Source organism: Poeciliopsis prolifica, unplaced genomic scaffold (genome assembly GCF_027474105.1).
Source record: "Poeciliopsis prolifica strain line A6 unplaced genomic scaffold, Auburn_PproV2 SCAFFOLD067, whole genome shotgun sequence".
Classification (NCBI taxonomy): Eukaryota; Metazoa; Chordata; class Actinopteri; order Cyprinodontiformes; family Poeciliidae; genus Poeciliopsis; species Poeciliopsis prolifica.
This window is the reverse complement of record NW_026562442.1, coordinates 1053571-1067507: the sequence shown is the minus strand read 5'-3', so window position 1 is coordinate 1067507 and position 13937 is coordinate 1053571. Positions and strand designations below refer to the sequence as shown.

Below are 13937 nucleotides of genomic sequence, written 5' to 3'. Positions count from 1 at the left end.
ATTTAAATCCTTAAAAGGTATTGATTTTAGAGGTTTATATTTAAAATGTATAAGTTCAGTAACTTATACACATATGTATTCTATTCTGTGAGCCAGTGTAAGGACTTTAGAACTGAGGGTGTGTGCAGTTTTTCTCCTCGTCTTATGGAGAACATAAGCAGCAGTGTTCTGGACTTTTTTGTCAAAAATGTGAAACACAGTTACAGAAATAAATTTGACTGAAGATAATTGCATGGATGAGTATCTTGCACACGGTTGGGCTCATGGTAAATAACAATGCAACTAAGAAAAACTGAAACTGTTCCAACAGTTTCAACAGTGTAGTTTCATTCTGACTAAATTTGTTACACTCTTCTGTAACAGATTAGATAATAAATTCTCTGTTTACAAGTAAATTTGAGAAAACAACATTAACAACAAGTTTTTCTCTTCGCCTCATGCATTTCTGGTTAAAGTATTCTCATCATTCATTCAGTGAAGTATCCAGAATTTTTTCTCAAGAATTGTAGCAGTGCTTCATAATATTAAAGGACAAAGTTTAGTATAGCAAAATATATATTATATTATATTATAGTTAAAAATTTATTTTATCATTCCTCGCGAAGAAGTGGCAAATCGAATTGCACTTTGGGAGTTGTAGTTTTAGCCGAAGGTTAGCACCCGGCTAACTGATAACTTCCCAACTGCTGTTTGTGACAACTCTCGCCTCCAACTGAAGAATGCTGAATGGGTTTGGTATCGATGGCGGACAGCAATGACGGAGGAGTTTGACGAAGATGTGGTATTTGAGGTTTGTATGAGCGCGCCTCTTTTTTCGAAACGAACCGATGCTTTGTCATCACGATTAGAGGTAAATATGGGCTCATTAACAGGCTAACAGGTAAGCTAGCGTCGCTTTAGCTGCCCCACTGCTTGTTGCAGTGTAATCCCAAACAACTCCACATATTTGGCTGAGTTTCTGAGCGTGTTCCTGTCGAGCCAAGGAGCTTTGGTGGTCATGAGGGAGGCTGAGCCGGTGTTTCATCCGAATTTATAACGAGATGGGGTGGGGATGAGCACATCCATTGCTGCTGCATCGGTTCTGAAAAATGACTTCAGCGCAGCTCTACATCTGAGTGTTTGCTTGGTGACAACATGAGCAGGGACTTCGTGTGACAATGCATGTAAGTAGCCATTGTTTGCTATAGCTGCAGTGCAGGTATTGGCAATGATTATAGATGTCTTGAGATGCTTTCCTGCAGGACTTAAGCACAGAGGAGCTGCTCAGATGGATATCACCCAGAAATATGGGCTCAGCAGCTGGGAATAAATGGGTCAGACATCATTTGGATAAAATCATAATTGCATAACAGACAGCACTTTTCTAACTGGGATTAAACAAGCTTATGCTTTTTTTTCTAAAAACTAAAAAAATAACATGGTTGGATTTTTATTCACACCATGTAAACATGGGATCAGTTTCATCTGGCATCCTTTCATCTTCCCTCAGTTGACATGACATTTTCAGTAAGTTTATCTTTCTCTCCATCTCTGCAGAACTCCCCGCTGTTCCAGTACCTCCAGGATCTAGGACACACGGACTTCGAGTCATGTCCAACGGCGTCGCAGGAGGAGGAGGAGTGTGGCGGTGCAGAGGGAGACCTGGGCTCACTTGGCCAAGAGCAGCAGAAAACCTCAGTGAGTTCTCCTCCATCCTGCTTACTGATACGATACCAGCTTTTCTTGGTATTCATGGGATATTACTGAAGATTTGTCCCGCTGAATATCACAAGTTGTATTCATTCTGCTATAAGCAACGTATTTTATCTTTTCATTTGGTGAATTTTCAAAATCTTTTCAATGATCATTTAAGGAAATGTTTTGAATTATGCAGCAGTTTTCTATCTGATAATGTCAGCTAAAGCATTACAGAGAAAGTCTAGATTTTGGAAAGGATTTTAGATTTGGATAAGAATATAAAAAGACAATAGAGTATTGTATTTATATCCATTTCTTATTTTTAGTCTTTTTTTCACAGTCGGGAGATTCACAAACTACTATCAGTAGTTTTTTTGTTAGTCTTGTACTGTATGTTATTATTATTGCTATTTTTAATCTTTTTTATGTGTATTGTTTTTAACACTGAGAACTTTTTGTCTGAATCTTTATTTCTGTTGCTTTATTGCAGAACAATGATTCTATTCACAGAATATTCAAATTCAAAAATACTTTATTGATCCCAAAGGAAAATTAAATGTTCAAATTCTTTAAAAACCTATTTTAAAAGGTGACAGCTGTTGGCATCATTTTGTGGTTAAAGTGTATCATGATAATAATGATGATAATACTTTGACGAATCTTTGCAGTAGATTTCAAAGCTGCAGTGTGATTCTCTTGTTCGCCATCTATCCTGTCTTCCTCTTGCGTCCTGAAGCGGCGTCTGTGTTTTTTATGTTATTCCCCTTTGATAACTTGTGCAGTCAGATAAAAGTAATTAATTAAACTATTGACCCTAAAAAAGGACACATGCTGGCTTCTGTCAAATAAGGCAGCAAACATGGCAGGAGAAGCTTCCTATGTCCAGATTAAGGTATTATGCTTTTACATTTTTGTTTTGCTTGTTGCATCGGGTAGATAAAAAAAAAGATTGGCCTGATTTTATAAGAGATTTCTGTAATGCGATTACTGCCATTTGGTTGTTTTTTCTCCTATGCAACCCTTCACTCTAACAGCAACTTAGTATAATTTCTGTGTGTTTTTAGCCCTGAACACAACCTGAATATAAAAACAACCATTAATGACTCCAGTTTTAGGTTTTGTTCAGTTGTGCAGGCAACGTGTCCCGGTAAGCTTTGGTGGGGGGTGATCACATGACTCAGCCTCTCCTTGTTTGCTCTCCTCATGAAAATGGGAACCGGAGCTACGCTTGCCTCGCTCGGGAACTTTCCATGCGTGTCATGCTTCCTCCCCGGCGGTGTGTTGTTCTAAGGAGTTAAGGAGGATGAGAGACTCAGACCTGACTCTTCCCTCTTCCAGGCATTTCCTGGAACCCAGATAAAGGTTAAACTCGGACAGATAACTGTCTGTACGCCTTCAAACACTCAGAAATGTAAAAGTCCTGATTTGCTGCTGTGAAGTTTTGCACAATTTTAAAGGTTGCATCCTTTAAATCGTGGTGTGAAATGTTGCAGGCAGCATTAGAAGACATGAACTTTGGTCCAGATGCATTAATATTCCAAACAGGATGAATTCTTCTGGAATATAATAAGTATACATGATATTAACATACGAAGCAGCTCTCTGTTTATATTTGATATAACTGAAGTACCTTGTTACACAAACTGCTACATAATTTACAGCCTCATTTACCTGTTTTTCTTTTTATTATACTTGAACTGCTTAAGCAAATACAGTCCTGGGAAATTGTTCAGTCTACCAGTAAATAATTTATCTGGTATAAATGTATCCTTTCACGTGAAACACCTATTGCTACTTTATTCTAGTCTTTTCCCACTATTTGATGAAACACTGCTTGTGTTTGCTGTGGTTGAGCTTCAGTTGTCATGTTTTATGTGTCTACTGGCTTAACATATTGTTATTTTTCTTCCGCTTAATAATTTTGTTCTACTTTGTTTTGATATATCAAATAAAACCTGAATGAAAAGCTTGACAAAGTAAAAAACTAATAGAATATTTAAACCATCAGTGATTCTGACCAGGAAAGAGAGAAACTTAAATACAGATACTGTGGAGATGGAAAACTTTCTTTTAGGAACAAAAATAGTAAACTATACATAATATTACGGTTCATTTGATGAAAATAGAACAAATGAACATGAGTTGGTGTCATGCCCTGGCTGTAGGGATTGAAGCCAAATCATTGTTTCTGTTTCTGCTTTATTTTGGAGAGACTTTGCATGCAGTCCCACACTTTTCTGCACAAGGAGCTTTTACTCCAGTTCTTCAAATTACTAATCAGAGCTGCAGTTTTTCCAGAAGCTGCAGCAGAATAGCTGCAACATGAGTAGTAACTGGATTTGATCCATTCAGACCTTGCATCATTTCTGCTGTTGATGTTCGTCTGCGGTACGGCTCTGTGCAGAGTTGTGGCCTACTTTGATAATTCTACGGATAAAACTGGTGATCAGTGACGTGTCAATGTCCCATTGGCAATCAGTACTGCTGCAGTTGTAGAGTAAACGCTCTTAACCGCCTCTGGAATTAAACAAACATGAGTCCCATTTTCACTCAAACACTGTAAGCAGATTAGAGTCAAATAAATCCTGTTCACAATGAGGTATTATGCATTTTTGAGAGGATCTGCCAACAACACAGAGCAAGATTTTGAAAAACCTCTTGAGCTTTGTCATGCATCCAAATGGTGCTGCACTGAAACATTGTAGAAAGTCTGTGGTGATTTTCCTCAGTGAAGGTGTTGACAGGGGAATTTGCTGCCTAAAATACATCTAGTGTATTTCTGCAACAGAAATACAGTTCGATACTTAACTTGACTTCTTTTTAAATTGCACAAACGTGACAAACTCCAAACAGAAACTCAAACAAGTTTTGTAATTTGTGCAGCAGAACTCCTTTACAGAGTTTTGCACGGAAGACTTTGTGAACCGGGATTCTCCTTTGGTGTGTTGACTTAAGAATTTGTCCATAAAAATGTCACTGCAAAAAGATCAAATATTCCCAGGGATCTTTGGTCTAGTTTGCTGTGCAAATATCTCTGTACACTTGAAATAAGACAAAACTAACTTGCAGTTAACTTTTCAGAAAGATATAAGAGTTAATATTGCAAAAATAACTCCTCATTATGATGAAAATATAATAGTCTACTGGCAAATTATTTTATTATAAGACATTTTTTCTGTAAGTGAAATAATCTGCCTGTGGAAATAGAACTGTTTTGACCCAAGCTTCTATATCTTGCTGAAAAGTTACTTAGTTTTGTTTTATTTCAAGTGTACTAAGATATTTGCTCTAGAAATGATACCAAAAATATTTGGCAAGGTTTTGTCTTCTTGCAGAGCAAATAATTTAGCAATCTAAACAGAGATAAGCCTATTGTGAGTTTATCTCTGAATTGTTTGGTTATGTTTCCTTGCTGTGTGTCTTTGCAGGGAGGATGTTTATGGAGGCTGGTTGGAGCCTTGTGGAGATGGAGTCCTCTTCACCAGGCAGCTGAATCTCGTAAGCTGGAGCAACAGCTGGTACGTTCAGAAATGTATATATTTTTATCATTTGCGAAATGTTTATGGTTTATGTTTTGCTTCACTGGTTTTCCCGCCCGGTCACAGGACAGTGTTTTCGGCCAGTACTCGGTCAGATGCATCCTGGACCAGGACGTTCTGCTGCAGGAGGACGTGGAGCTTATCGAGCTGCTGGACCCGAGCCTGCTCACCCTCGGCTCCTCGCCCTCCGGCTCCCCCAGCCGAGTCAGCGCCCTCCCCAGACAGAGTCTCGACTCAACTCTATCGCTATGGTATTCCTTTCCATTTAAAATGGACATCGTTCATTAATAATTAAAGAGGTTAGATGTAAGTATGTCCAGGTTAGCTAAAAGGCTAGTCATATAATTAATCAGTAATTTAAGTATTTTTATTTCTTTATATATATTTTTCTAGTTAAAAAACTAAAACATTGTTCAATAAATGTGACTGTTCCAGCAAAGTCAATAAAACTAACAAGTGTTCACACATTTATCATTCTTCAAAGCTCATTTGTTTACATTGTGCTAGAAGGTATAATAACAATCTGTACATTAGGTGAACAATCCCATTCATTATGAAACGACTCCAACTGAGAAGGTAAAAAAATAATTGCACCAAGCATACAGCCCTGTGGGACACCAGTTAACAAACAGGAACCTGGATTTATAGTTAACATTTTGACCAGCGTCAAATAACTTGACTGTGTAATATTCTCCGGTTTAATGATGTTGTTTATTGTAATAATTTATGACACAATTTATCACCAAAAATTTTTATTGTGATATTCAGTTGTCTGTTTTTGTGTTCTCCCTGTTCAGGCCACCTAAATACTGCAAGTCCCAATCATTAAGGTGCTTAATGCTGAGTCAGATTTAACTCAGCATTAAGTTAAATGATGACGGCTTTTGGGAGACAATATGGCTGAAAAACTTTTCATGCAATCGATATTTCACACTATCGATATTGATAGTTATTGATCAGTTTTTGGTTTTAAATATCTGAAATACGACATAATTGAAGTCGTTACCTTGTGTTTGTTTAATCCATAGTTTTCACTTCGTGCCGTTATTTTTTAAATATTTCTTTAATAAAAACAGTAAAAACATCACAGTAACAAAACTTTAAACTGCAGAACTTACTCAACACACTGTTGCCAGGTAACCAAAGAGTGACAGAGTTAGTTGCTAGGTAACCAAAGAGTGACAGCGTGAGTTAGTTGCTAGGTAACCAACAGAGGTTGAGCTGCTATAGTATTTCCTCTGCCCATATTTCCCAGAATGCTGTGCGGTTTCCTCTGCCCACATTTCCCAGAATGCTGTGATAGAATATTCAGTGAATATTCTATCACATGTATCATGTATTGATTTTGATCTCATGTCTATGATCATATATATTTGTATTGATTTTTTGTCCAGCTGGTGTAAAAAGCTCAATCTTCTACTTTAATCGGTTGATTTATTTTGTCAGGGACGTGTCGGGGCTGCTGGGTCTGGCTGCCGTGCTGCTGGGCGTCTGCTGCTCTCCGCTCAGCCTGTGGTCCCTGGCCGCGGCCCCCTGGGGCCTGGCCCTGCTGGGCTGGGTGGCGCTGAGGGGCCTGGCGCTGTGGAGACGGAGGCGGATGCAGCAGGACGTCCAGACCAGAGCCACGCGGCTCCAGACTCTGGTCCACAACAACAAGACTCTGACGGGACTGGCCCGAAAAGCCCTGCGGCTGGTCCAGGAGACGGAGGTCATCTCCAGAGGGTTCACCCTGTAAGTTCTTCACTCTTCAATCAGAGCAATTCTTCTAGATTGATTCATTATAAAGGTGAAGTTCAGGATCATTAATGTGGCACTGATTTTAACTTGAACTGGGTCATTTAAACCCAGTTGGACAATATGAACTTAAAATTTTATCACAATATTTTGTGCTACTGTTGTGATAATAATAAAGAATCTGACAAATATAAATTTTTTCAGGTAACTGTATTACTGTGTTTGATTCATTCATTCATGGCGCCAAAGACAAAATATTGTTGAAAAACATTTCCATTTGAATTCAAAACTCTACTAACTTCAACAAAAATGCTTGATTCATATCAATAAACTGCTCACAGTAACTGCAGTCAATCATATTTTCAAATTTACTAAGATTTATTGATTCACTGATGGAAGAAACAGTGGAAACAAAATAAAACATTTTTTTACATGGAAGGTGCATTTGTTTGATGCTACGTAGAGTCCATGTCTCAGTCGTCAGTCGGTTGTGTGTTTGTGTGTTGTGTGTTGTGTGGTTGTGTGTTGTGTGTAGCTGTGTTGTGTGGTTGTGTGTTGTGTGTTGTGTGTGCCGCCACGCCTCTTTGGGACGTCTCCACAGTTGTATCACATTTCACTTGTCAAGTTTGCTCGACAGGGTGAGTGCGGCCAGCTCCTTTAGCAGGGCGGGGCCCGGGTCCGTGCCGCGCAGCCAGCAGCTGATGGGACTCCGCAAGGTGCTGTACCGGGCTCTCCGCTCGGCCTTCAGAGCCTCGCGCCGGGCCACCTGCCACATGCTCAAAGCATATCCTTCACCTGAGACAAACCAAAACCTCCGGGATGTGTTGGATTCATTTGATGAATGTTTTTATTCAAAACATAAATTTTTTTTGCTCTTTTTTGTTTTTATTTCTTCTTTATCTTCTTTATCTGTCCTGTTTCCTTCATCTTTTCTGTTATTTGTTATTTTAGTTTTTTTCCTTTCATATTTCTTTGTCTAATTTTATTTACATTTTCTAATATGATTTTTCCCTTTTGTCTTTTCTTTTTTAAATTTCTTATTTCTGTACTTTTTCTTTTTTCACTTTCTTTTTTATTCTTTCTCGTCCCTGTTTATTTCCTTCTGCATTGAAATATAATGTCTTTATTAGCTCAGATCCTTTAATAACTTTTAGAATTGATTCTTTGATGCATCAGGACATATTTTCACCAAAACGATTCCTTCATGTTCGGTGAAACCAGGGACAAATTAAAGTCTTTAAATGTGAACATTGCTTTTCCAGAAATGTTTTGTGTCTTTAACTCCCCTGAACGTTCCCGCTGAACTCTGAGGTCGACAATGTGACCAACTATGTGTGCGCGGTGCCTCTGAAGGAGCTGGGCCTCGGCCTGGGGATCGAACACCTGGGGGACGAGCAGGCGCAGGAGCTGACCGACGACTACAGCCTTCCAGCCCTCAAGGTTAAAGTTTTCCCCAAGTAAAGGACTCAGAAGACAGAGAAACTTTGAAATAGGGATGCAAACAATTTACCAAACTTACAATTAATTGTTGGTTAGTGGTTTATTAACCAATCGATTAATAACTAGACCTTCTTTTAGTGTTGTAGTATAGATATTTGACGATCTCCTTAACCTTTATAGCGCTGTTCAGCCGCGCTGCATAATGGCGCAGTTAGCAGTGAAACTTCACAAACAAAAATTACGGATGTGGCTAATATGTCAGAAAGCAGAGGAAGGGAAAGGTGGAGAAAAATTCTATCATGATGGGGAAAAACACAATGCCAATAAACCAGGTTGGCATTTACTCTATTCCGTCAAGAGAATGGAGAGTAATTAAAGAGTAATTAAATATAGCACAGAAATATTTTTCTTTTCCACTTCTAATTTTCTACTCAGAAACTTAAGAGGTTCCTGTTTTGTTGTATTTTTGAAAATATATTTAAGTTCGATAAAAGAAAACCGCAGTATTTCATTCAGTGAGTATTTTATATTCACTAAATAAACAGGCAGAAAATACAAAATGTTAAAATGTAATTATTTTTTATTCAGTATATCAAAAATATAGTCATTTATATGATGGAAAGATGGTCATTTTAAGAAGTTTTTAAGAAAATGGCCAGTTAGTTAATCTTTAGTTGATCAATAACATTAATCAGCTTTTAGATCAACTCATTAATTGATAACTTGGAGCTGATTATTATTGTATCCTCTGCAGATGTTGTTCCAGCTGTGGTTGGGTCAGAGCTCAGAGTGTTTCCGTCGGCTCGCTCTCCTCCTCTCACCGCACCGAACCGAGGAGTCAGAGGAAGGCAGAACCAAAGAAGACGTCCCTCTTCCTTCGTGTCCCTCACTTCCTCCTCCTCCGCTGCATCGGTCCATCGCCGCGGTGACGGAGCCCCTCCATCACGCCCTGGCCAGCTGTCTGGGCGACGTGCAGCGCAGCTACGACTTCCACCGGCACTTCGAGATGCAGCCCAGGACAACGAGCGCCGACGGCAGCGGACGAGCGAGGGAGAAATGTCGGGAACTCAACGCTTTGCACACATCCATCCGCAGCCTGCAGCTCCACCTCAAGGCGCTCCTCAGCGAGTGAGATTCATCCACAACTCGCTTTGTTTCTCATTGTCTGCATTTGATCAAGACAGGATTGACCTCCATCGCTTTTGAACCAACAGGATGATCATCTTGGAGGACGATCTGGAGAAGCTGATGGTGTCCAAGGAGCTGACGGAGCTGACGCTCCAAGGCTACCAGGACCTGAGCGAGCGGCTGCAGCAGCTGCAACCCCACATGCAGGCCAGCGCCGGCTGCTGGGAGGACACCGTCTGCCAGGTGGAGCGCATGCTCCGACGAGCCAACGCCTGTACAGGTAAGCAGGGAAAGTAAAAAAGGCACATTTAGCACTTTTTCAGTTATTTATAACAAAACATTTAAATTACTGGCACTCCTGGTGAAGAACTGTGCAAGTCCTGAGAATAAATGTGTCTTTTATTGCAGTAGGAAACTTTGAGAATCCAACCTTAAATCAGAGTCAATTTATTCAATTCTAAAAAAAAAAACTAAAAGAAAACCATGTAATACTGATACTCTTACATTTAAAAGTATCAGAACTTCTAATTTTTAATTATGCTTCCTTGAACAGTTAGGAAAGATCTATGTCAAAAATCTAAATGTTCTTAAAGAGCCAATTGTGCCAGAATATGTTGATAAAACCAATTAAACCGTTAAAATATCAATAAATAGCTGTTCCTCCACGATTTTGTGATTCTTTATTGTTTATATTTTGTGGTGATAATTTGGAAATATTTGTCATGAATGTTCGCAATATTTGTATGATGTTGAATACGACTTTTCATTCATTGCTGCGAGTTACGGATTATAATTTGACATCAAGTAAGAAAAAATGTGGAGATTTGTTGATTTTTGTGTGAATTATGCAAATATGTGATAAACTGGAAGGACTTATTGATGCAATTTGGAGTCTTAAAGGCCACATAAAACACTACAGTGGGCCAGATTTGGCCCCCTGGCCTCCAGTCTGTTTACTATGCAAACATGTTCATTACACATTTTGTACAAAGTCTTTTCTAGATTATGAGATTTGTGCTGTTTTAGGGCATCTTGTCACTTTAACTCCCAATAAGCTGCTGCTGGTCACAACCAAGAAGCACTGCATGCCCAATTAAAGCACAGTGGAAGATCTGTCATGCTGTGGGCCTGTTTTTCCTCCAAACAAAGCTCCGGTGAGCTCACAGCGCCCCCTCTGTCCAGGTAATGCTGACGACACGGAGCAGTTTGCTCCCCGTCTTCCTGAACTTCCTGCTGCTCCTCCGTCCTTCCCGCTCATCCTGGACAGAGACCCGGTGCCAGAGGAAATGGTGAGATAAGATTCAGCTTAAAACTCGCGCTGCGTTTGCCTCAAATGTAGATTCCCGTCCCTCTGTTTGGTCCCACCAGGAGCTGGAGGCCTACGTCTCCGACTCGGACTCGGACGGGGAGGGGAGCGGTTCCTGGTCCGACGTTCTGTCCCCAGAGGAGCGGGAGCGGCAGCGGAGGGAGAGGGAGGAGTCTCGGCGCGTCCTGTCGGAGCTGAAAGCCGTCCTGGGTTTCCGAGCGTCCGAGGGGGAGAGGATGAAGAGGAAGCAGATGCTGTTCAGCGACCAAGGTCTGGAGTTATTCCTGGAGTGAAGCTGCTGTAGTTTCTGCTTCCAGTCTGGATGACAGAATAGAAAAGCTGCAGGTCGGTTCTTAACCCAAACAAGCAAAATTACAACTGCTGTCTTAGAACGACTTCATATCAGTCAGAGTTGGATAGTAACTAATTACATTTACTTGCGTAATCCAAAACTTTTACGAGTTTTGGATTCACTCACCTGTCAGTTTTGTTAGTTTTTGATGAGTAAAAATGTTTCTTTGCCTGATTTATCTAAATTATTTTTAATTTTGGTCTTTACCAAAATTTCCACATTAACTTTATATTTTTTTTAATATTAAATAATTAATGTTTTGATGAGTTACTCAGTTCTCGAGTCTCCTTTTTACCAAATAACTTCTTTACTCCAGTTCTGTTTACATTTACTAGAGCAGAAACATATTGAAGTAGTTTTTGGGTTGATTATTTTTTTATTTATTTATTTATTGATTGATTAAGCAATTAATAATTGGACAATAAAAGCTGCAGTAGTATATTTTTATATATCACTGAATTTGAACCAGGTGAAGCTAAAACTTTTCCAGCATAATTAAATTGACTTTCTTTATATTAAATGTAACTTTATGGTTTTTCTGAACAGTTTTTGTTCAATTACGTCTCTGAATACAATTTTCTTCCAGCAAATGACTTTTTTGAGTCTATTTTAATGATCAATAATTGATTAATCACTATTAATCTTTACAGCTCTGGTAAAATCCTAAATGTTTTCTTTCTGCCTCTCTTGCAGCTGCTGCATCGCCTTTGGTTCTGACCCAGAGTCCTGATGCTGCCGCTCCGGGTCCAGTGGGCGCCGCAGGAATCGGTTCTGAGGAAGGAAACTACCTATCAGAGCGGCCTGCAGGAAACAACGGGGAGCAAGGGGAAGGAAAGGACGACAGGGTGAGGCCCGACCCGGTTACAGAGTTCAGCTGCGGCTCGGGGGAAAGCGAGACGGGCGGACCTTCGGTTGGAGGCGGAGCTTCAGAGCTGCACCAGTACGACGGCGTCACGGAGGAGGAAGAGGAGCGTCAGAACGGTCTGGACTGCTTCCTGAAGCCCAAAATCCCCGCCGTGTCGGTGCTGGACAGACTGACGGAGATCCACGGCTCGGAGACGCTCAGCTTCAGCTCCGCCCTCGCCGCTCAGGTGGCGGCGCGCTCACAGTCGCTCGCCAACAGGGAGGAGCAGACGTTTGGAGATGATGAGGAGGAAGAGGAGGAAGAGGAACGAGGAGAAACTCCAGAACCTCAGAGAAGGATTAGACATTAAGCAGAAGCTGTATTTATGTCTCAGTCCGGTCTTCGTCTCGTTGCGTCCTGATGTTCCGTCCGTCACTCTGACAGCTGTGGAAACTCAGGAACAAGAAACACAGAACAAGAAAACGTCCCTGCGTCACAGCGAGGCTCAAGTAGCAAAACATCCTGAGCTGCGACCAGATCATTTCATATCTGCAGTCTGATTGTTACTTCACCGCTGAACTCTGTGTTTATTCACTAAGCAAATGGATGAATTTGGCCAAAATTATGTATAATTATAACTTTCAATTCTTAAAGACCATTTTTATGCTTTTATAAAACTAAATCTGACCTCGTATCATATAAATGTTCCTTATATTTATGAAAAACTTGTTCAGCTGAGGTGTATAGCACCTAATTTTTATGAAATATATACATGTATTTATTTCTCTACTGTTTTGACATGTTTAAAAAAAACAATATCTGTTTTTCATATCAAACTGATACAATTTATAAAAATTGACTAATATCCTCTGAAATCGATGTTATTGCCAATATATTGTTCATCCCTAGGAGCGAATATGAAAGGAAAATCTCGCAGATAATTAGGAAAATAAAGGCTAATTTCCTTTTCACACATGTGCAGCTCACCAGAAAAAGAGCTGCAGTAAATCTGGTCCAGTTTGTTGGTGTGTAAACACAAACAGTTCTGCAGTGAAATCCAGAAACAATCATGAACGCACGACTCAGCTGACTTCTTCCCCGAAAGGAAGTCTTGTGCTATTTTTTTATTTTTTCTTTTACAATCAGCGCTCTATTTTGGTCCTGCTCCCCACCCTCCCTGTCCGCTCTGGCGGGGTCACAGTGACGTCGAGAGAAACTCCCATTTCATCAGTGTGTGTGTTTACAGGGGGAAACGTTTGGATTTGAAGTGAATGTAATTTACCGCGTTGCAGAAAAACGTTCTTTTCTGTGTTTTTGTGAGGGCGGCGTGTCGCTTTAAGATGAAGCACCAGAGAGTGACGGCGTCGGTCCTCGCCTCCACCTCGTCACCATGTTTGCCTTTTCTTGACCCTTCCTGCATTTTTTCACTCTGAAATAAAACGCCACTCTGGAAGTGTTGAATGAAGCGTGTGGTTGTGTCACAAACTGGTTCTGTGGGTTATTTGATCTGGTTTTCTGGATTTTTCACCCCGACTAGTTCACACCAAAACTATCAGTTTTTCACTTATTTGGTTCACTACATTTCTGCGTTTTTAGTCGCCATTTCTCAGATGAACAGGAGAAAAAAACTATAATAACTCACATCTTCATTTCCATGAAGTTAGTCATTTATCTTTTTAACATATAAACATTACTATTTTTTTTATTATATTTAGTTTATTTCTTAAGTGAAAATAATTTGTATACTTATATTTGTCTTGTAAGTGAATCATTCAACTGAACAAGACATTTGAGAAAACAATCCATCTTTTTATCAGCTTATAATAAATAAATATCTCGCTAACTAGTATCCATAAACACTTCTAGAACGATTAGCTGTCTATTTAATAATTTAATTATTTATAAAATGTTGCCATC

General features: G+C 39.8%; 1 protein-coding gene across 2 annotated transcripts; it reads left to right on the top strand.

The window, feature by feature from the left end:
• The first annotated feature begins 653 nt into the window (after nt 1-653).
• Nucleotides 654-13481, top strand: vezt (vezatin, adherens junctions transmembrane protein). Of its 2 annotated transcripts, none has more exons than XM_055020344.1 (12): nt 654-790; nt 1537-1677; nt 5106-5195; nt 5283-5467; nt 6663-6947; nt 7588-7734; nt 8243-8390; nt 9145-9518; nt 9605-9798; nt 10701-10807; nt 10887-11094; nt 11870-13481. In XM_055020344.1, exons 1-12 carry the CDS (start codon nt 755-757, stop codon nt 12388-12390), a joined length of 2436 nt encoding a protein of 811 aa, XP_054876319.1. In that variant the 5' UTR covers nt 654-754; the 3' UTR covers nt 12391-13481. The 2 variants fall into 2 exon arrangements, with proteins under 2 accessions (XP_054876319.1, XP_054876318.1); XM_055020343.1 differs by lacking the exon at nt 654-790 and adding an exon at nt 825-1163 and having other exon boundaries at nt 7576-7734.
• Nucleotides 13482-13937: the final 456 nt, after the last annotated feature.

Coding starts and splice junctions, on each gene's coding strand:
- vezt (XM_055020344.1), top strand. CDS start 755: ATGACGGAGGAGTTTGACGAAGATGTGGTATTTGAG. Junction 5,196..5,282: donor GTAAGCTGGAGCAACAGCTG/GTACGTTCAGAA, acceptor GCCCGGTCACAG/GACAGTGTTTTCGGCCAGTA. Junction 6,948..7,587: donor ATCTCCAGAGGGTTCACCCT/GTAAGTTCTTCA, acceptor TTTGCTCGACAG/GGTGAGTGCGGCCAGCTCCT.